The sequence below is a fragment of the Ammospiza caudacuta genome, chromosome 1 (genome assembly GCF_027887145.1).
Source record: "Ammospiza caudacuta isolate bAmmCau1 chromosome 1, bAmmCau1.pri, whole genome shotgun sequence".
Lineage (NCBI taxonomy): Eukaryota > Metazoa > Chordata > Aves > Passeriformes > Passerellidae > Ammospiza > Ammospiza caudacuta.
The window spans coordinates 39716566-39739721 of NC_080593.1; the positions used below are offsets into that span (position 1 = coordinate 39716566).

The following is a 23156-nucleotide window of genomic DNA, read 5'->3' on the forward strand; positions in this document are numbered from 1 at the left end:
GAAGGAGACACCAAATCCATTAACAAAATACACCCTGAAATTACTCATGTAATGTTAACAGAAAGGAAATTGTATGAATCGTGCTCATGGGAAGGATTTTGTGTTTTCTTTTTAAAGGTGCAGAACGTGTCATTACATTGAAAATGGAAATTCCTGGATCCATGCCACCTCTTATTCAGGAAATGTTGGAGAACTCTGAAGGACATGAACCACTGACACCAACCTCAAATGGAAATACTGCAGAACACAGTCCCAGTATCTCACCTAGTTCAGTGGATAACAGCAGTGTCAGTCAATCCCCTATGGTGGAATAAGACATTTTCCAGCTACTTCAGACATTCCTAATACCTTATGTACAGGGATGAAAAGCAAGAAAACATTTTTACTGCTGCTTAGTTTCTGGACTTAATATATATCTATATATGTATATATATATAGATAAACTCAACAAGGACCAAGAAATTTTCATATGTATCAATATATACTCCTTGCTGTTTAAACTCTTAAAACTAGAAAATGCAAACTTTTGAAACTCTAAATCAGCCATTTCATGCAAAAAAAAAAAAATAGTTAAGCTTCTGTTTTCTTCTCTGAACACTCAATATTGCATGGTGACAAGACAGATCTCAGTCTTCAAATTCTGGTTGCATTTCTGATGACTTTGTACATACAAATGTATGGCCGTACTCTCCATACTGGATGTTTGGTGCTTTCCTTTTGTCTCTCATACCTAAAACGATCAAGACACCAACCACAGGACATGGACTACTGTACACATCCAGAGAAGGAAGTTGAAAGGACCGTCTGATTTAGTTGAAATATGAAAACTTGTCCTTGCTGCCCTCAGTTTGCATCTCCTTCCTTGTAAAAAGTATACAAAACGTCACTGCCCCAGCAGAAGAGGTATCAGTATCAGCATTAACTGCCAGATCAGTTATTCAGATGTCATTTGTTCCACTGTTAATGTCACTTTAAAGTTTAAAGAAGTGGTTTCTTAGCTGGCTGGTGACCTAGCTCCACAATTACCTGCTCCATTTCGACAGCAATGCTATAGCCTCCAAGGCAGAAACACTTTTCAGTGTTACCATGTTTTTGTTTACTTGTTCACAAGCCATTAGGGAAACTTCATGGGATGATAACCAGCAGACTCACTTACAGCTTTTCAATCGCTGAGTCCAGGGTATTTCCTTACGAATCAAGTGCCAGGAATCAGCTGGGCTTTCCAGCCTTCCAGGTGCTAAGGAAGTACAGCTAGGACTCCCAGAAACACAAGGAGAGAATCTGCCTTCTTGGCCTTGTTAAATCACCATGAAGCAGAGTGAAAACTGTGGTAGGATGGTTAACAGATTTAAAGTGTCAGTTTCTTAGGTTTCATTTAAAGCACTAGTGGAATTTTTTTTTTTATATATTCTAGCAAGTCTGTGATGTACTTTCACTGGCTCTGTTTGTACATTGAGATTGTTTAACAATGCTTTCTATGTTCATATACTGTTTACCTTTTTCCATGGAGTCTCCTGGCAAAGAATAAAATATATTTATTTTAAAAGTTGTGTAGAAGTAGTCCCTCTAGCCCAAATTTTATACACACACATACACACGGTAGTTTTCCATTTTTTAATGTTTAAACTTCATTTCAAAAAGCAGGTTTGCTGTTTGCAACCATGACAATTAAAATGTGCTTTAGCACAGCTGTCTAGAACATCTCTACAAGCCAGTCAGACAAATACATGACATTTCAATGAGTAAAAAAGAGCATAAAACTGTAGGTGTAAGAACAAAATGTTAAAATGCCTACACACAATAATAAAAACCATCAATTACATTATCACATAAAATAAGTCAAATGTACAAAAGTTTGCAACAGAGGGGACAAAAGGACAACACAAGATACTTGTTGGAAAACATTTTTGTGCTCTTTGGGCACTTAATTAAACATATCAAAATCATCATCTTCATCAGACTCTGCAAAATATTTCACTTCTTTTCTAGCCCGGCCTGTCCGTGGCTTTGGGGCAGTTTCGGAGGCAAAGCCTGACTGGAAGATTTCCACATCAGAATCCTGGTCAAAAGTGGCCTTCTTGGATTTCTTTAGAAAAGAAAAGACAAATCAGTTGTGATGCTTTGGACATTTTCCATTTTAATATTCAGAATTGAAAAAAACCCTCTTTAGCATCCAATTGCTAATGACACCTCAGCCCCCAACATCATATTAGCAACTTATAAGAACTTAACTTTTATGTAAAGGAATTAGTGATGTTCTTTTTACAAAGAGAAGAGAGCAGAGATGGACCTGACCTTGCTTGGTGTGGACTTGGGTGTTTTCTTCCCAGGGTTGTATTCACCTTCATTTTCTGAACCAGATGCTTTCCTTTTCTTTGCCCCTCTTCCTTTTCCTAGGTCAGAGATTATGAGTTAACTTTGTTGCTTTTTAAAAAAAATAAACTCCAGACTTTATCAAACTGAAAAACCCCCTAGTGAAGTTACTTTAGTATGTCCACATGTTAAGCTCAAACCCAGTTTACTACTCAAGCTTCTTCACAACAGCAGTGTAGTACAGGTATCTTTTTATTTTCTCAGTTTTAAATATTTTCCACTTGTTCCACAGTCACCATTCACCCTGACAGCTCAAGCTGTCAGTTCAAGACAGGGACAAAATCCATGAGATCAGATAACTTCTACACTGAAGCAGAACTGCAAGTCCTTGGTCACCTTCTGCAATGATTACACAGCATTAATTCCCCATTAATATTTAGTAAATTTACTTTTAACCTCAACCATCAACACTGGCACATCCTTTACAGACTCCTCCAATTACACTGATTGCTGTGCTGTGTTGTGAGGACTCAGAGAACTGGGATACAAAAAAATGGGCTTAAAAACCCAGAAAGTGCTACTTACTACAATTACTACCAGAATTTTACTGGCTTGGAAAGAGCTGAGTTCAAAGAAAATGAGCAGTATCCAGTAGAATAGAAGATGGTGGGTGGGGGGTGAAGCTATTAAATGCATTCCCAACAGTGAAGGTCAGATAAAACATCCACACGTGGTTTGCCAAGAAGTCAATACATTGTATTTGCCATAGGAAAGGCTGAGTAATTACCAGTGATCAGTGTACTCATAACTCACCCCAATTATTGTGGTTCTTACAATAATTGTGAGCCCTGTGCTCCTACCTTTGGGTGGACTCCTACCTTTGGGTGCTGCCGTCTTCTTTGGAATGCCAAATTCTGAATCTGAATCAGAGTTCACAGTTTCCACCTTCTTGGCCTTGGGAGCTCTTTTAGGCTTAGGGGGAGCATCTAGTTTTGCTGTTGGAAGTTCAAAGACACTAAATAAATTCACAAATTGGTTGAACATATTAAATTGCACTAGATACTCCAATTATGGCACAAATGGCAGACATTAAAACAAGATGAGTGACTTCTGCACTTGGGGAAAACATACTTCAGCTTTGATGCTGGAACTGTGAGGAATAAACAGGAGGTTTTCTGTGTCCTGCTCTGAGAAGGATTGGTGCACCCAGTACTATTCCAGGTTCTTGGCTGAATACTGTTTCATCTTTTTGAATACAAACCAGGTTACCAGTGGGTAAAGCAGTAACAGAAGTCCTGCAGGTTGGATACTCTCACCATGTCTGGATACATCACAGTATCCAGCTGCTTGTGACATTTTTGTCTTCAGGGTGGTATGACTGTGGACTGCTTTCCCCAGGATTACTGCAGGAGTTTGGGAGGCAGTGCCTCATCTCTGTGACATTGCTTTCTGTCAATCTCAGTGAAAAGGAACTTTGGAAAATGCTGAAAGGAGAGGAAGGGAACATTCTGCATTTCCTGGAGAATTTCAGTCAGTGCCACACAACTAATCTGGCTGTCTTTAAAAGATGGTGATTGGAATGTTCCCACAGGGGGTGTCAAGGGACAGAATCATGGAACCATTTAGGGTCTTCTCTGACTCTTAAGATCATCAGGTCATGTGTTCTGTAGGCTCACAGATGAGTGAGTCTTGCAGAAACCTCAGATACACACCTGACCTACCCTCTGCCTCAAACAGACCCAAGTACAAACTCTCCAGACACCAGCAATGTGGATGTTTGTGAGAACTCAAATTTAATTTATGGGATCACAACGGGGATGTGTTTGGAGAACAAGAGAGTGTCTCCACAAGCATTTTGGTTATGATGCCTTGAACTGCAGAAACAGTGGTACAACACACTGCCACAGACACCGGATTTGTTCTTCTCTGGAAACAGAGCCTGGTATCAGTGGGTAACTCCTGTGAAGTCTGACCAAGGGACAGCAAACCCCTTAGCTGTTACCTGGTGGCTAAAGGACTGACTTCCCTCTGTACTAAATACAGGGGGATTCTCATCTGCTACTTTAACTTCCACCCCTAATGACTGCACAAGTGTGAAGGATCTCTTAACAGCAGCTTGATGGCAAATCAGCTCAGCCAAGCTCTCCACTAGGTATCATGACAGGAAACAGAGTGTGCAGCACAATCAGCATAAACAGCTTCTCAAGAAGCCCAAGTTTTTAGCAGGAAGTCCAGGTATGGTATCAGTCCCACACGTGATGCAAAGAGTAGATCTCACTGCTAGAATCTCAGCAGCTGGGCTCTTCAAAGCTGTTCAAGCTGAGCACCTGCTTATCAAGAGTTAGCCTGCTTTTCAAATTTCCCTTAGGCTTTACTATAAAGCCTTAAAACCACAGACAGCTCAAATAATCATGGAAAAGTTCAGCTGTCTCTTGATCCTCTGTAGTGAACAGCAGAGGTCAAGAGATTTCATCCCAAATTGATTGGAGTCTGAGGTCACAGAAAATCAAACAGCTCTGGAACAATCATTTCAGCCACACACAATGAGCACTCCCAGTGTGAGGGTGAGTGGGTGGAATATGACATTACCAGAAAATGGGTTCTGAGGAGGCTGCTGCCAAGTCCATGAAGATGGACTTAGAATCAAAGAAACTATGAAAAGGGTAACCAGATGACCAATGAACTAAACCTGCTGGGTTATCACTGAACTGTCCAGCTGTGATGATGAAAGTGCGGTCATGTCTGATCTGGGCAGAAAAGAAGAAAAGAGCTGAAAACTGGTGAAAACACCTGTCATGTTGCCATGCACTGAGAAGGAGAGTGCCCCTAAGGCTACTCAGAAGGCAAAAATTTAACTCTTGCTTGAAAGAGAGCTGGTTTATACCTATTCTGTATGTGTACAGGTTAATCGAAACTCAGAAACAGATCACAGTTCCATTTTAAGGTTTTGAGTTAGGCTAATGACAATTCACTTACATCCAGACCCTCAAAAAACAGAGACGGAGAAAGATTGAATTTTAAATTGCATCCATGCCTGGCTACTGCATACAGAGTTCACTCTTTCATTTGCTGGAGTACAGAAATTCAATATAAAAGTCTACTCTAGCAGAGATCAGCTATTTCTGTATGCAATCTTTATTTACTGTACTACAGAACTCTACCAACAACTGGAAGTGTTTGAGAAGTAATCAGGCATTCACTGATTTGAACTGTTAACAAATCAGAGTGGACACAAGGCATTAAGAAATAGACTAGAAATAGGGAGGCAAAGGGGGAAAGGGTGGAAAGATGCTGCAGTTCACTGGTGCCTAAAATAGAAAACAACATATTTTTTTCTCATTTTTTAAGAGAATAGCTATTGTTAACTATTGTAACTGGCCACTTTCTTGTCATTCTCCTTGACATACCTTTTTTGACAGAAGAATTAAAATATTAAGTTCAGCTGCAAGTTGGTCAAAAGAAGTTTTAAAAAACAAAGGCCCCAATATCATAGGGAAAAAATACAAGATGACAGCTCTAAAAGCTGACTAATAACTGAAAGAATTTATACCTCTGAAGTCTGAGGAGAGTCTCTCATCCTCTGTTCAAAAAGGAAAAAGTGATAGCCTTCTGCTCTGGTTTTGGCTGGGACAGTTTGTTTTCTTCATTGTAGGTGGTAGGGGACTGTGTTTTGTATTTGGGCTGGAGATGATGATGACAATGCAGGAATATTTTGCTGCTGCTGACACTGACTCAGGGCCTTTTCTGCTTCTCACACCAGGAAGGGGCTGGGGGTGCACAAGGAGTTGTGAGGGGACAGTCCTGACAGCAGCCTCCAACTGACCCAAGGGATATTCCACACCTCCTGGTGGCATGCTCCACTTATCCCCTGAAGCTAAAAACCTCCCATTAGTTAAACTATTTGAAGGCTGAACACTACCTCCAGACATGGAAGGTAAGAAGTTCTGACACTACAAAGTAGCCAGTGGAAAGAAACAATATTATTAAGGAGCTGGAGAAAGCTCATACCCTGTTGCTGAATGTTAATGAGCTCAAATACCTTATTGCTGAATTTCACAGAGCTCAAAATAAATGGAAGCAGTTCCTACTTTGAAGACTGAAGAGACAATGAAAAGGTGGAGATGATGACTTTCAAATAAAAGGATTGGCTTCCAGGCCAATTCTATACATACCCTTTTTAGCAGCTACTGTTTTACTTGGAATTTTCTCTGTTTGTTTTGGGGCAAAAGATGATGAGAAAACAGGAGCAGAATCCTCATCATCACTGTCCAATTTTGTTGTATCTACAACCACAGAGTAAGTTTAGAATAAGATCCATTCACGGCATATATTAATTACATCAATATTAACTACAGTAAAAATCTCAATAAGTGTTTGTGATGCTTCAGCTATGGATGTACTGTGACTTCCTTACCTATGATACAAGCTTTGTTCCTCTAAAGATCAGAAGTTCTTTCACTTTTCCCCTTTATAGAGAGGGAGGATGGGGACATCCTTCTCCTGTAACTACTCTGTGAAGTTTGTATGTACCACTCCCCAAAATATCCCATTAATAAATTTATTAATAAATTATTTATTTATTTATTTATTAATAAATTAATAAATTGCTATAAAAATTAAATGGAACTGTGAAAACAATCTCACCATCATCTGTCTTCTGAGAGTAAGATGGAAAAGAGAAGATGTTCCCAAAATCTTGATTCTTCTTGGCTTGAGATGTTTTTCTACTTACAAGCAAAAAAAAAGGGAATTGTATGAGGTACATCAAGCACATAGTAAAGTACGTGGACATCATAAATATCCATGCAAAATTTAAATCCTGCTTTAACATTTCCAGCATTTTTGTATCTGCTGGCAGCAAACCCCTAAAACTGACATCCAGTCAAGAACTCCAGGCATTTCAAATTAACAGAATTACATTTTTTTTGTAAGTTCTCTCTACCAGACTGGCACAAGACAGAAAACAGAGAACCTTTAAAAACATAGTTTAACAGGTGATATTACAGACAGTGTATCATAACTATTTTATATGTTATATCATTCTTTTAAATCATAAGTCACCCCTGCATAGGTCAGTTGCAAGGCTGAGATAACATACACTTGAATTCCTCCACATTTTATTTGTCATGGTGCACGCAGAGCAATAACAGCTGATGTTTCTCAGTTTTGTTCAGAAACTTTTGCATTGAAAACATTATTAATAAAAAAATCCTACTGAGTTACAGTACTTACTCTGGAGATGGCTTTGATTTGGCTGGGGAGAAGTCATACTCATCTTTTTCTAAGCTGTCTGAGGGAACAAACTCATCCTCTCTGTCATTTGTAACTGGAGAGGCTTTTACTTTGAGTTCATCCAAATCGTTGTTATTGTTGGCATCATCATCATCATCGGCATCATCTTCTTCTTCTGAGAAGTCAAAAGTGTACTTGGGCCTCTCAGCTGAGAAAATCACACATGTTCACAGTTCAGGAGAGTTGTTTATGTTATATAATGCATATATATATACAAATCAAAGTGGAAGTCAGTGAACAATCCCTGCCTCATACTACACAAGATGAAAGAATGGTGGATAATAAATTTGTTTCAGCCTGGAAGAATAAAGGGCTTAAAGAATAAAAAATAATTTAGATGTTAGCAAATATTCAACACCTCTTGTAGCTTGCCTAGCCACCTTCAGCTAAAGGCATTATGGAGACATTGTGCATCAGTACTTTTAAGGAATGAGAATCCTTCACTTAAAATTGAAGCTTTCTTGAATCCATGATTTGAATATTCTTCCTAATTTTCCAGAAACACTGTGGTGGTTTTTTAAACCATCACATACTTACATACTTTCCAAACCTTCAGGCTTGGTTTTCACGGAGTGTTCAGAATTTTTTTGACAATTTTTTACTTGCCTTGTAGGCCTTATTTGGCAGTATACTTGTATCAGAGTAATGTTTTTGTTTGTAAGAGCATTGTCTTGTCTGTTTCTTCTATAATTCACTAGTTTAGTGACTAATTTCTATTCTATTGTTTAGAAAAGGGGACAAGATTTCTGATCCAAGTTACAAAATCTTTCATAAGAAATTCCTGATCTTGACTTAAGAGTATTCTTCACACAGTGAAGGAAATGTAATGCAAGTTACCTGTAGGCAATAAAGTCCTAAAGGAAGTCCTAAGGTCAAAGGAAAATGTGGGTTTGTAGTTGAAACTTTCAGTCACAATACACAATTCACAAAGTCTTGGGTACCTGCAGCTCTCCTAAGCAGAGAGTCTCTGGGAATAATCACAGGCTCATTTTCTTCTAAATCACTTTCAGACTTGGATTCATCATCTGACCATGGGTTTCGTTTCTTCACTTTTTTTGCACTGGGTTTTGTAGATGATGGTGTCCTTCTTACCCTGGCACCTGCCAAAAGTAAAAGCATTTACTACAGTCAGGTTAAAAAATATTTTCATCTTTTGTAATTGTTTACAAATTTAGTATAAATTTTCATCTTAAAAAGTTCTTCTTTAAACACAGTAAATTTTCTTCTCCTCCAAATGTTATAAATTTTCTTCTCCTCCCTGAAGGAAGATTTAACATGAAATTATTTCACAGAAAACCTGACGACCTGCTGCCAAAGAAATTTGTTTAATGACTAAAAAACATAACATCTCTAATTTTAAGTTTTGCCATCAAACTTGTGTTTCTTTAAAGGTTGCTAGAGTTTTCCAGGCAAAGAATGTGCAGTTTTCCATTATTCAGGGAACACAATCAGAAACAATTATTGGATAAATACAACAAACATGGGAAGTAGAGGATATCCTATTGTGGAGAGGGGGTAAAAATGTGGTCAGCCAACTGCAGGGCAAGCTCAGGTCAAGCTGGGCTAATTGGCCCTGGCTCAACAGTGGCTGTGGGAGATTTGAGCTGCAAGCAAACAAGTCAGTCATAACTGCACTCAGTGAATCTACTCAGCTTGGATAAGCCCCTGAATAATTAAACCCAGATCTTATCTCAGAATAATTATTTGTGCAATCACTTTTTTTTTCCTTTTTTCTGAAAAAAATAAACCCCCTCATACTTCGACCTTCTCTTCTGTCTCCAGCCTTCTTTTTTGTTGCTGCCTCCCTGTTACTGTGTATTCCTCAAACAGCAATAACAAATTCCCACCAGCAGAGGAAATGGGGAAGTGAGTGTTGGTCACCCGCCAAGCCGCAGCACCCACAACTTTCTGAAAGCTGGAATGACTGAATATGTCAATAGAAAATACATTTATTTAACCATGTTCTACAATCTATACTATTACTCAGACTGAGGGGCTGAAGGTGACTGCCCTATCCTTCAATATCAAAGAGCACACAAACTAGACATTTCAGTTTGCAAGGAATTAGACTCATTATGTAAAAATAATCTATTTTTCTATACACAAGTTTGAAGATTTAGACTTCTCCCCCCGACCCCAGCCCCACAACTGAAATGTAGAAAATGTAAGATCCATCACCCCAGCATAGTAGCTCACACAAAGAAATTTCAGAGTACTTTCAAATATTTCATTTTAGGTAAGAAAACCAGATGAAATAGTGATTATTGTGCTGTATTTCCCTTCTCACACTGTGTTAAAAATGCATTTCATGCCCAGTAAATACACAACTAAGGTGAAATATGGCTGTGCAAGGGTCTTACCAGGCTCCTTCTTCTCTCTCTTGGGTTTAGGGGTTTTAGCTGCTGCAGCTGATGCATTCAGTGAGTCATCCCCACCACCCTCAGCTGGCACACCACCAAACTCTTCATCAAATTCCATTTTTATTGCTAGAGAATCAGTTTCACCCTAAAATTGCAGAATAAAATCATTTACACCTTTATATCTCAAGACTGAACTGGAACAGTTTTGCAGATGATAATAAATGCATGTAGACTAGTATATCAACATTTGTTGAATAGTCCTGGAAAGAAGTTATCTCAATAAAAACACCTGAACAACAAGCAGTCTCCTGAGGTTTGCAAATGCACAAGAAATCCAGTACAAATTTCTTATGCATTAGGTGAGCAAAGCAGTGCAAACACAGCACCAGTGACAGTCTGGCGATTTGGGTTTATGCTACTGGAGTAGAAAAAGACACCAGCTAAATAATAAATAATTTAACTGCAGCAGTCATTTTGGTTTACCTTTTTCTTTTTCAGCAATTTCCTGCTGGCATCAGCTTTCATGGCAGATGTAATCTGTGGAACTATTCTTCTGCCAAATGGTGATGGCATGGTCTCTTCCAGCTGGAGTTTCTTCATCTTGGGTTTCCCAACTTTGCCTTTTATTGGTTTGCCAACCATGCCAGCCAGGACATCTTCTCTTTCCTGTGCTTCTACTTTCTAACAAACAAGAGGAGGCAGAAGGGGGGAAACACATTATTTTTTAACAAGGACAAAGTGGAACATGATGATTATTTAAGATTCAGCTCCTTTATACATGGAGCATAAGGCTCCCCTTAATTCTCACTTGAATTGGAACACAATTTTCAGTTCTGGAACAGTGTCCACTTATTCTTCGTAAATTCATTACCCTGTAGAGCTAAAAACTGGACTTTTATTCAAGAATAAATACAAATTTTTGGACACTGTTACACTGAAAAATCTTTCCTCTCTCCAGTTTTTATTTAGCAAGTATGCACCTGGTACTGTTCTAAGTTTCTATTATTTCAGCATTTAATTTAAACATTTAGTTTTGAAGTGTGCCATTTCAAAAGATTGTACCAGCCCTTTTCAGAAAACATGAAAAACTGAGGTTCAGCAGGTTATTCACCAAAGGGACTTTACCTTTTTTTCCTGAATTACTGAAAAGGCAAACTAAGGACCCCTCATATAGTATTTATAGTCTACACACTTCATTCCTGAATGTACAGTTCTGAATTTGGTAATACTTACTGCCTCACAAAAAATTAGATCATATAGAACTACTGTAATTATTATCATTACCAGTTACTACTCACAGGTTTTTGTGTCATCTAAAAACTAACTTTCTCCTAGTTATTTTTCTTTTAATATCACTGACTTGGAAAAAACATCAAATTGGATAGATGCAAGAAACAAACCCTGAGAAATACTACCTATACTGTTCTATCAAGAACACAGATATGCAATACTGATTTCCCAGTTACCATTATATTCTGAAATGAATCTACTTTTGATTCAAAATGTGATATTTTAAAATTATTTTTCTTAAATTTTAATTAATTTTTATTAGTGTTTTTAATTAAATTAATATGACTGTCACATTTTAGAAATATATATAAAGTAAAACATACTTCAAGCTCTTCAACAAAGGCTGCTAGATCTTCTTTCCAGAGGTCTGAAGGAGATTTCCTTTTAAGATCATTTAGTTCTCTCTCCTAAAACATGGAAGTAGTACAGAGAATGTAATCACAACTAAAGCAAATGCCACTGAAGACTAAACATTCCGAACAGGCACATCAGCATTTACAGTGCCATTTCAGAATAAACCTTCCAGGTGTACCAACCTTGGAATCTCTCTGCTTGATCAACTCTTCCACCTTCTCTTTTGTGAGTGACCACAGGGACATGTTCAAAATGTAGTTGAAGTCAGGGCCAGAGGCTGGACCAGAAGCAGAGGAAGCATCATCATTTGCATTCTGAGAGTCCTCCTCTTCTGCTGCCTGAGGTGAAACATTCCCAATAACAAGTATTAGTCATCTTAGCTGTGTGTATGAACTGTGACACTGCTCCAAAGCACCATCACAGAGCAGCCAGGTGTGCCCTCACAGATTCAATAACCCAAACATTTTCTGGACCTTTCCAAAAGGCTGTGTTCCTGTGACTTTCTAGAGCTGATTATTTAATCATTTGATTTAAGAAAACAAACTGAACCTGTGCTAGAGCCTTGTATGCTGCTGGCTGCAAATACTGGAGCTGTCCCACCAATCTCTCAGGGCTGAGACCTTTGCCCTTTGGGTATTCATAGACATATCTGTTCCTTCAGAAAATGAGCACAGTCCTTTGAATAACAGCTGGTATCAAAGCCCCAGATGTGCAAACTGGGGTTTGAGAGTAGATCAAAATTTCTCTAAAAAACAGTTTTGTTATAAAATAGAAATAATTTCATAGAGTTAAAATATAGTATTAAAAATACAAAAGAAATGTGAAATGAAAACAAATAGCTAAAACAGTGGCAAAGACAGAAAAGGGATGGGTGACAGAACTTCAAAGTTGCTTTTCAAAGCAGTTCCATCTGCCCACAGTAATGGAGATGTAACTTTGAAATTACACTCGTCACATCTCTCTTTTGGAACAATAAAAACTGGTTGGTTCTAAAAAAAGCAGAAACAAATACAGGTCAAGGTCATGGTCCAATTTACTACAATAATAAAAGTCATAAGTTTATAACATCCATGTTTCTTTACAGAAAAGCAATTAATAAGTTATGTAGAAATAATGACTTTTAGTAATTAGTTTTATGTGTGGGGTAACTAATGCAGCACTTTCTGTATCAGCCAGTCAGAAATCAAGTTGCGAGTTTTGATTTGGGTACATTAAGAAATTCAGTCCTCTGCAATCTCATTTTTAGACTTGTACTATCTAGTTTTCTTCTAAGCATTACCTATACACAATACTAGTCTTATGTGACTTTATTTTTGTGTAAGTTCAGTGGTTTTTATAATGGAAGCCAGTAAGGCATAATGAATAATGGTTTTTAAGTGCTATGTGTGTGTTATAAATTAAGCTAGACTACTAGAAAACAAGCAATATAATTTATAACAGTAACCACATCAACAATATCCAGATTATTACCTTTTCCTGTGCTTCTTTCCAGGCTTTTACTGGATCAGATTCATAACCTCTCTGGACAAGCATCTGAATCAAATCTCTCTTTGATCTGTTCTCTACAAGATACACACAAACACAGAGGAGGCAAAGGGAAAAAAAAAAAGGAAAGTCAGTGTCATGAAAATCTTGCATGTAAGTATTTTTTACTATACTTATATACTTTCCAGATCTGCCCCACTGTTAACAATTCTAATTTCTGTTTACTCACCTATGGTAATTTTTCCTTGTATCTTCTCCAGGATGAAACGAGCCTGGTTGTTCAGCTTGGTGGACTCCGCACCCAGCATGCCCACCAGCCACTCCTTGCGCAGGCTGTAATAATGTAACCGCAGATCAAAGAACTCCTTCAAGATGTCCTGCACAGTTTCATACTTCTTCAAGCACCCCATGTGATCAAACAGCACCTAGAAAATACAGGATAGACCTGAGAGAGGCTGTGTAACTCAAACTTTGTTAGCCCTTGTGTAAGTGTTCAGTTCTACTGCATGTATAAAAGCAGTGTACAAAAAGTGGTACTTTGAGGAGTGTGAACTCAAACCTCACTTTGGAGCTAGGCAGCACAGAGCTGGATGGTCTTTATTTTTAGTCATAAGGAGATTTAGGATGAGATTTATGGCAGTACAATCAAACAAAAAGACAGCTATATAGAGTAATATGCTTGAATTCACTTGAATGACTAATTTTATCTACATATTAAATCACAAGTTCAGTGGCAACTGATGATTCACAACTATTTAATGTAACAGTTGCAAAGCTTAATAATCCTTAATAATCTTTCAACTCAGCTGTGAAATCTGTCACTTTTCAGCTGTGAAAACTACCATCCTTCAAGTTCAAGCACAAAGTAAGAAATCATTTTTACTTGATAGGTGGAATCAATCCTGTCTGGCTTCTGACATCTCCAGTTTAGACATTTATAGGTGAACCAGTCACCCTCGGTGCCCTCCATAGTCAACTGGAAGAAATAAACCCCTCTAGGGGATGATTTATCTATCCAAAATAGCTGTCTGGGAGCTGGGGGACAATGGCCAGACTCACATAACTTTTTAAGGTTCTTACACTAGGGCAGATTAATTCCCACACAGGTACAGAAAGCAGCCCTTACAATTTATTATTTATTTTGGCAGGCAGAAAATGCAGGAATTCAGCTGCAAAACACTTTGTAATATGTGAAATGTAAAACTGACAACAGATTCTCACAGTTGTTCCTACAGTTGCTTAAATGTGAGAAATACCATCACCCTGATTTGGTAGAGTGGCTTTTCAAGTACAGTCTGGAAAATTAGTTGAGCAAGGCCTATTTCCTTTTCCAAATCTATGGTCATTAATTTATTTTTAACCTATTTTCACATAGCTTTTGATGCACACGGCAATAGCAACAATAATGATATTTGTGTTTTGTGATAATATCTGAATGTAGCATCTGCCATAAAAAAAAACAGAACTGTTTTTTCAGTATCTGTAAAGACAGGATGTTTGGCAATCTTTGCAGAAATTAACTTACACTTAAATCCCTCTCAGAATAGACAGACATATTTATTCATATTCTTAGTAAATAACAGCACTATTATGTCTTCAGCAGCTTAAGAACAGTGTTTGCTATACCTTGCCACCTAAAATTGGATTTATGCTGGTGGAAACATTGGATCATTTAATTCATATTAGAGGCGTAACAGTCCTGCAGAAAGTGCAATTTTAAAAATGTAATTTGTCTCAAGTTTAAAACTCAAATCTAATTATAATATGGCAGAAAGTTATTTGTATGATCTACTTTACATTAAACACTTTTGGTTCACTGCACAGGAGATTTTCAATTACAGGAAGGCAACCACCCCAGGCCTGTCCTATTTGAAAGACTCATCATAAAATGGATTCACGTATTCATACTGATTTAGCATTGGTCATCACTACAGTTTTCTACTATTGAAACAATTTCTAATACACAACACACTGTTCAATACCAAGAACCAAAACATACTATAAAAACATTTGATTTTACAACAAGCAACAGTAGGGATTCTAATAGCCAAACATGAAAAAGTTACCATAGAATTACAAGTAAGACTTGTTTGAAGCTTAAAGACTTTGTGCAATCCAGCAGCTTCTGCCTGTGCAAGCTTTTCTTCTGTCATTTTCACAACAAATTTCACAGTTGTATCAGTGTGGTATTCCTTATAGTCAGAAATTAATGCTGGAGTTTTTTCGGTCCCATTCAACATAGGTTCTAGAACCTGTTCTTTGTACACCTGTTGAAAGTAGGGCAGCAAAAAACAACCACTTGAAATGCCTTAAAACTGCAAACCAAATTAACAACATCAACTTTAAAAGCTCTGTGCATTACATCTAGTACCATTTACAACTTACAGAGCCAGTATAAACTGCAAAATGCAGTTTAGAGTAGCACAAGAGTAGCACAAACATAAGAGGCAGAAACCAGGACAGAAAGGCCTCCTGTAAAGTGGACTAAGCAGGAGAAGCATGGACAGCTGATGGCACAGAGAACCATCTACAAAAGCACACAGGAGAATGAAACCATGTTCCCTTCTGTGTATGTATAATTAGAAATTGTGTTAGAAGTTCACACAGATGTAGGATTAAATAATTTAATGATGAATTCTTCATTCTTTTTTGTTTATATTAAAATGTATTTCACTATTACTTACCTGGGTCCATGTCCTTACAGGAAGCTCTGTAATCTCTACTGTGTTCCTGTCGACAACAAATATTTCACCACTCACTACATACTGATTTTGACCAAGTTCCTGAATGGTTCCTTTGAAGTTTTTGTAGTTTGGAAGCTGAAATTGGAAAAAACAAAGTAATAATCTTTATAATAAAATGTAAAAAAAATATTTCTTTTCCATACTCCATACACTTATCATTATATTGCCCTAACCCGTCAACAAACCTCTCAGAATGTGAAAATCTGAGGTCATAGGAAAAATACGACAGAAAAACCAGAATACACACATGCAAGTGACAGGACCAGTTATCCTACTGTCCACAGATTAGAAAAATTGTTAAGAAGGTGCAGCTGAACCCAGTGAGGTGGTGGGGTTTTGTTTTGATTCTTTAGTTTGGTTTTTTTTTTCTTTTGATCTTTCTTAAAGAAAACTCTAAGCACAATTAAGGCATGACAGAAAGCAGATTAACGCCCCACAATAAGTTTACAGAAGTGGTGCTACCTCCCCTAACCATTTTTTCAATTTTGTTCTGTTTGGCAAAGATAGTGGAGCCCATCCAGGTCAAATTGTAACTAACGGGCTGAGGAATTTTTTTTAACAGGATTGATTTCCTTATCCAGCTTGACACAAACACATACCAGCACACAGAAAGGAGCTAGATGGAGGCAGAACTGCCTCTTTCAAGCACAGTGAGCTTCAATTGACTGTGAGACTACACAGAAGGCCTAGGAGTCCTAAAGGAAGGGCAATAGATTGCATTAATTTAAAAAAAAAAACTCTCATTATTCCCAAGAATTTGAAAAAGGAAAGCCACTATGTCTTGAAAATTGATATTGCACACTCAGTGAACTGTGATTTAAATAGGGAAGAAAAGATGTTTCTGCTTCTATGGCTTAATAATCACAGTCAAGCAGCAATATTCATCAGTTGTAAAATTAAGGTTACATCAACTGCATTTCATCTCCTGGTCACAGATATTATGGGGTCACACAGGTATTCTTTCTGCCCAATTTTTTTCACACCACTTCTGGGACTTCTAAAATTTTGAATAAACAGAAGCTAAATGCACTTCAGAAGTTGCTGATTTCCTTGAACAGCAGCAATATCTTTTCCTCTGCCTACAGCTATATAAAACAGAGAACAATTCAGACAAGAGAAAGGAAATGTTAACTTTAGCTGAAGATACTTGAGTACTACCTTCAAAAAGGAAGAGTGATACAACTTTTTACTCTACTGCCATGTCACAACTACCCTGCAGGGCTTGTAACAGTCAGTAGACTGAAAAAAAAAATCCCTAAAATGATTGCTAAAAATACAAATAGCAATGTTTTTACTTCAAAGTTAACTTCCCCAGCCTCATCCCAAGAGTCAAGTAAAGCTTCTACATAAAACTACTAGGACAAACCAACTCAGATGCTCCAATAATTAAGAAGTTCTAGAGAGACAGGAATTGATTCTGTAAGTAAACACATATAAAATACCAGTATATACTGTTATTTTTACCATTGGGTGGGGATCTAGGCCATCCAGCATTCGTCTGACATTGTTTACAATCTCTCTGGTATCATAGTTTGGAAGTTTGCATGCCCAGCCAGTGCCAATTCCTTCAGCTCCATTTACCAAGACCATGGGAATGATGGGAATGTACCATTCAGGCTCTACACGCTGGTTGTCATCATACAGGAATTTAAGCAAGTTGTCATCCACTGATGGAAAAAGTAGTCTTGCTAAAGGGCTTTAAAAAGAAAAAAAATAAAACCATTTAACCTCAAGTCCAGTATGTAAAGAACATTTTGCTTTAACAGCCCTTGGGCCCAGATATGATCAGTTTGCAGATTTTTCTCACATCTTTCTCTCTCTTTGCCATTCTGAAGCTGAAAATCCAATGTACACATCTCCTGAGATAACAAAGTTCTTCCCAATGGAAGAGTGTGTTCATAATAGATGGAAGTTTGTTTCCTTCACAGAAACACATGTACCTGGTACACTAGCAACTGCTGACATTTAGCATCTACAAAATATCATTCTTTGAAGCTTTCAGAACACACAGCTCAGTGTGACACTGGGGCACTCAGTTATAAAGCAACACAGCATCCAAATAGTTGCAAAATTTCCTTGCTTAACTGTAGGAACAGCAAAATGGTACGGATATTCAAAACCACACTTAAGAGATCCAAAGCAAAATATGAGTTTCTATTGAAATATTTCAATCTTTCTCCATTTCTCTCCCCCACCACCCCCAAAAAAGAAGTGTTGTGAAAAGATGAGTTTCATAAGAAGGCTATTTAAAAGTATGCATTTAGCTTGGCATTAACAGTTTACCTTAACATGGTGAAAATATAGCGAGGGCTGGCAGCATCCTTTCCACCATGAAGCCTGGTGCCAAACTGACCAATAGGTTGTAGCAGATTCACATTGTTACTTCCAACAAAGTTCTGAGCCAAGTTGACTATAGTCATCATTAATGCTTGCTGCAAGAAAATACATATTCATAGTGAGAAGTATGAGACACTCTATCCTCATCAGCCGGCAAAATCTATTTTTAATGGCCCAAAATTGTGTGAGTAACCTGAATTAATTTTTTTAAGAAAGCAGTCTCCCTGAGAAAGAACTACTGTAACCTATTGCAAGGGCTGCTGGGAATACATATTCTATGCTTATGAAAACACCTGAGCTTCTCAATTTCTTCTAAAGCACTTCTCTGGGGGAAGTAAAAGGACATAAACTGACCACACCTGAATGCACAAACCACTACTCATGGCTTCTAAAGGGAGAAGAGAAGGGATGGATGGATTGTTAATACGGCCACTCTTGCTAATATTTCACATAAATATAAACAAAACGGGAGCTAGAAAAAAATCTTTGTTCTGACACTGCAATAAGATTTTGAAGAACAGAGTCTCAGCTTCTTCCCTTAAAATACTGTGTTTCTTGTTTCAGACAAAAATTGTCCTAGAACATAGTTCCTATATTCATATGGTTTCAGAATCTCGAAGTTGTTTAGGTAATTAGTTATCTACTATTTGGCCACAACGCACAAAGTATTTGGTATAACACTGTGCACCAACACTTGGAAAGAAAGGAAATATGTTGTCTTATTAAGTTACATACAGTGTGGTTCATTTCCTTTAAAAGCACACCTTTGTGATTAGTAGAATTATAGTCAATAGTTTGCAATTTTAATAGCAGAAACATTTACCTAGTATTTTACATAGGCTAAAAGTCCTTGCAATTTCACCATCCTCCCTACTCACCTCCCCATGGTGATAAGCTGACATTTCAGCCACAGAACCAGCCAGCTGAGCAACCTTTACTTCACGTTTATCATTTCTCTTAAAGCAAGTGAACAGAACCTTGCGCTGCCCTGGTTTCAGACCTATTGAGAAGAACATCCCATTTTCAACACATACACAAGCAAATGTTTTCAAGTGATAAACTTGTTTTGCCTTTTCATAATTTCTAATCTCTCAAAAGAAGTCTAAACATTAAGTAAAAACAAATTCACACTGAAATAGTAACAAAATAATAAACATATAATTTTTTAAAAGTAATTAAAAATATTTTACCAAACTCAAAAAATTACCAAAAAGGTGGAAACACAACCTTTTCAGCCAATTATAGAGCATCCAATATATCATTCTAATAAACTGCACCTTGATCCTAAAGGTGCAACTTCCATACGTCAAAAACTCTTTCTATCCTACTCAGCAAAATCTTTTTCTAAGAATACCAGCACAAATTCAGCAATGACAGCTGTAACTGCAGCTCACAGGTATTTCACAGAACTCTGAAATCTTACTACCAAAAAATGTTATCCTCTTGAGATCTTTTAAAGTTTTAAGAAAGAAGCCAGTCTCTGATCTTCTGATCTGATCTTCTAAAAATGTTTATTTTCATTGCTTAGGGACCACACAACTTTAGGAACAACAGCTGTGTGGAAGGGATTGCATTATATTTCCTGCATGTTATCCAGAACTTGATAACCAGTTCTAGATCGTACTTATTGAGCTATTCAGTGTTTTAATTCACATACATTTCTAAAATGCACTAAAATATTGTTTAATGTTACCATTAGTACAGTGGGTCAAACATAAGAGCAAAAGCTGGAAGGAAGACAAAAAAAAAAAAAAAAAAAAAAGAGAGACTGACTTCAATTTCCATTTCATTCAAATATGTAATATCCAAAATATCCAACTTTTTTACAACAGGTCTGCATCATGTTTTTCTACCAGCACTCTATGGAATACAACAGACTTAAAGAACTTCCTTTACAAAAAGATGTCAAAATGTTCTTCCTCTTCATTATTTTGTCTGAGATTTGCCACCAGGCTAGCCTGTCATATATCACCTGATGATGCTAAAGGACAAAAATCATTGCTAGAGCACTACACCTGCTGCACAATTCATATGTCCATGCCCAGAATGCAGAATTACAGCCAAAGTTGGCAGAAATGGGAATTATATATAATAAGAATTATAATTCCTCATAGGAATTATATATAATATTTGTAGTATTATATATACACCTTAATTGTTACATATGAACATAGACACATACAAATATATGAATAACTGTGTTCCCTTCTTATTTTCTTACATTTCTGTAGAAACAGCCCACTGCAAGTTCATTCTTAAATATTTAACATTTCAGCAAAACCATTCTGCTGTTTCTGAGAAGGCAGTCTGGGTACAGTACATTGTAAGGAGCAATGATGTCTTGAAACATACAGCTCTGTAAGTACCCAGGTACGGGAGAAGTAAGTCTGGAGAAACTGAAACAGAGGCTGACACACTTTGGTTCCCTAGGTGTGTATCTGCATACCTAACTCAGTTTCATTCTACATCAAAGCTGGGGATCCATCTTACTGGGAAGCTATTACCCCTACCCATGAAGGATCCCTCTCTTTCATGCAAAACACAAAAAGCTCTTGCTGCACTAATATTTTGGAATAAGTCTGTAGTGTTAAGAAGGCTGACCAGCTCCACTATAAAATGTACTGGGAACTGGAGATAAATGCACTTCACCCCTCCCCAAAGTCTCAAGGCCTTTTTCCTGATCACAGTAAGCTTGTGCACACAGACAATGACATGAGCAGAAATTTCTGCTTATGCTGTCTGCAGACAGTTTTACAAATGAAGCCAGTGCACTAAAAACTGCTCCTTTTAATGTACATGCTATTGCAAGGGGAGGGTTAGTAAACCTGACTGACAGGAGGACAGCAAGATTACAGGTCAGTAAACACTAGAGCACTGCCTGTGGTGCAAGACTGAGGAGAGAAAACATTTGCATCTTCATCTGCACTCAGCTGCTGACTTGAATGTTAATTATCATAAGCACTTAAGAGACTTGCTTTCTCTGATGGTATGAGCAGAAACAAAGCACTAGTAGGGCCTAGGGAATAGGTCTAGTTAAGTAAAAAGCCTGCACAGCAACTGCTTCAACTTCCTCACAGAAGAAACATGGCAATTCCTTAGCACACAAATCACAAAACTGTTCAGGCTGGAAGGGAGTACAGCCACTCATCTGGTCCAACCTCCCCAGGCAGGATCATTCTAGAGCACACTGCACAGGATATGGTGTTTCTCTCAAATATCTCCACTCCACACCCTCTCTGGGCAATCTGTTCCAGTGTGCAGGCACTGCACCCTGAAGAAGTTCTTCGTCATGTTCAGGTGGAACTTCTGTGCATCAGTGTCCACTGCCTCTTGTCCTATTGTTCGCCATCACTGAGAGGATCCGGGCTCCATCCTCTCAACACCTCCCCTTTAGATACTTATACACATTGATAAATGTTGCCTCTCCATCATCTCTTGAGACTGAACAGGTTCAGCTCCCTCAGCTTTTCCTCATAAGAGAGATGCTCCAGACCCTTAATCATCTTCACAACCCTTCACTGGACCTGCTCCAGGAGCTCCTTGTCTCACTTGTGCTGAGGAGCCCAGAACTGGACACAACAGATGTGGCCTCACCAGGGCTGCACCTCCCCTGACCCCCTGGCATTGCTCTTCCTAAAGCATGCAGGATACTACTGATATACAAAATTATAACAAACATATGCATGGTAGTTCTTATATTCTCTACTTGAATGCACTGATTCCAGTGCAAATCACAGCTCTAAAAACCATCAATAAACAGAAATATTCCAAAAAGTGATAATGAATTATCAGCTTACCATCAACAAGGGAAGGGATAGATCTCTCGTTGTCCGAATTTGAGAAAAGGATCAACTCCTTGTTAATGAAATCATTGTAAGTCAAATGTTTTGTTGCTGTACCATATAAAAATTGCTGGAAAAAACCACATACATTATTCATTCAATACAAAAACTACATTACATTTAAATCTCACCTGGCAGATTTATAACTATTATCTAGGACTAACCTCAGGAAGGCCATGTAGCCGACGCTGTCGCCTGTCTTCCATGAAATTTGTTAACCATTCTTTTCGGTCATCAATCTTCTTCTTACTGAAGGCCTGGAAAGATTCCAAGTACACTAAAGTATCAGCATATAAATGTTTGTGCAAACGTATGTTACTTCAGTCAGAATTTTAAGTATATTGCACTTTCTAATCAAGTATTCAATAAGGCTTATTTGGACAAGCTAATCCATATAACTAACATTTACATTTAAGCAGTACCAGTACATGACTTTTCAGACATTTTTGCACAAGGTTTTTTGAAATGAGAGATCTCTCACTGTTTGCAATTTAAATTCACATTGCTTTCCTGAAATCTGCACGCCTTTAGACAAATCTTATCACTCTTCTTCCCTTCTTCACATCAGAGCTGTGCTTTGACACACGGGTTTGAAGGTCTTGCCCCACACAGCTTTAAGGTTGGGTTCGTCATTTAGACCAAGCTCTCATCAAGACAATCAAGTAAAGGTATTAGAAAAAATATCCTACTCTTGTCCTCTCCATGCCCTTTTTGCTCTGTCAATAACTTCCAGCTGTTCCTGACTAGCCATCCCTACTCCTTTTAAGAAAACTGACAACCTAACAGAATTGACACTGCACAAAAAGCCTAAGCCAGAGTTTGGGCCAGCTGACTGACAGCCTCAGCCTTCATGATGAGAAGGCATCACTTTCCAGCAACCAATTATCACTACAAAAGGACACAGGAATGTTCTGACTTTGTGGTGTTACAGAAACAGAGTTCCCCTCCAGTCAGTTCCTTCTCCCAAGAAGAGAAAAAGACATAAAAACTGAATATATGGTTTAAAGAAGATTTTGACTACTTTGGGGAAATTCTGTGAGCTGCTGAGATACTGCTTTTTTTTCTCAGGGAGTAACATATAGAAACTTCATTGTGTCCTGATTTCAACCACTCTCCTGCATAAGAACACACTCATGAGC

At 37.8% G+C, this 23156-nt stretch overlaps 2 protein-coding genes across 9 annotated transcripts in view; one reads left to right on the forward strand and one right to left on the reverse strand.

Moving 5' to 3' along the window:
• Positions 1–1590, forward strand: part of RARB (retinoic acid receptor beta) — a 191364-nt gene extending 189774 nt beyond the window's left edge. For 4 of the 5 annotated variants that reach the window (XM_058816269.1, XM_058816275.1, XM_058816282.1 and 1 more), the window contains one exon: positions 118–1590. In XM_058816269.1, the coding sequence (XP_058672252.1) occupies positions 118–314 (197 nt within the window). In that variant the 3' untranslated portion in view covers positions 315–1590. The remainder of the gene's footprint in view (positions 1–117) is intronic. The other variant, XM_058816298.1, reaches the window with a different exon arrangement.
• A 10-nt stretch (positions 1591–1600) lies between these two features.
• Positions 1601–23156, reverse strand: part of TOP2B (DNA topoisomerase II beta) — a 60941-nt gene continuing 39385 nt past the window's right edge. Inside the window, exons 17-36 of one of the 4 annotated variants that reach the window (XM_058816242.1) lie at positions 22182–22274; positions 21973–22087; positions 19054–19175; positions 18122–18270; positions 17303–17534; positions 15779–15913; positions 15161–15361; positions 13324–13519; positions 13080–13171; positions 11792–11947; positions 11579–11662; positions 10449–10646; positions 9966–10110; positions 8547–8705; positions 7546–7753; positions 6958–7037; positions 6486–6596; positions 3192–3308; positions 2296–2393; positions 1601–2086 (exon numbers count right to left, since the gene is read on the reverse strand). In XM_058816242.1, the coding sequence (XP_058672225.1) occupies positions 1925–2086; positions 2296–2393; positions 3192–3308; positions 6486–6596; positions 6958–7037; positions 7546–7753; positions 8547–8705; positions 9966–10110; positions 10449–10646; positions 11579–11662; positions 11792–11947; positions 13080–13171; positions 13324–13519; positions 15161–15361; positions 15779–15913; positions 17303–17534; positions 18122–18270; positions 19054–19175; positions 21973–22087; positions 22182–22274 (2853 nt within the window). In that variant the 3' untranslated portion in view covers positions 1601–1924. Of the gene's footprint in view, positions 2087–2295; positions 2394–3191; positions 3309–6485; positions 6597–6957; positions 7041–7545; positions 7754–8546; positions 8706–9965; positions 10111–10448; positions 10647–11578; positions 11663–11791; positions 11948–13079; positions 13172–13323; positions 13520–15160; positions 15362–15778; positions 15914–17302; positions 17535–18121; positions 18271–19053; positions 19176–21972; positions 22088–22181; positions 22275–23156 lie in introns of all 4 variants that reach the window. The other 3 variants (XM_058816234.1, XM_058816258.1, XM_058816250.1) reach the window with 3 other exon arrangements.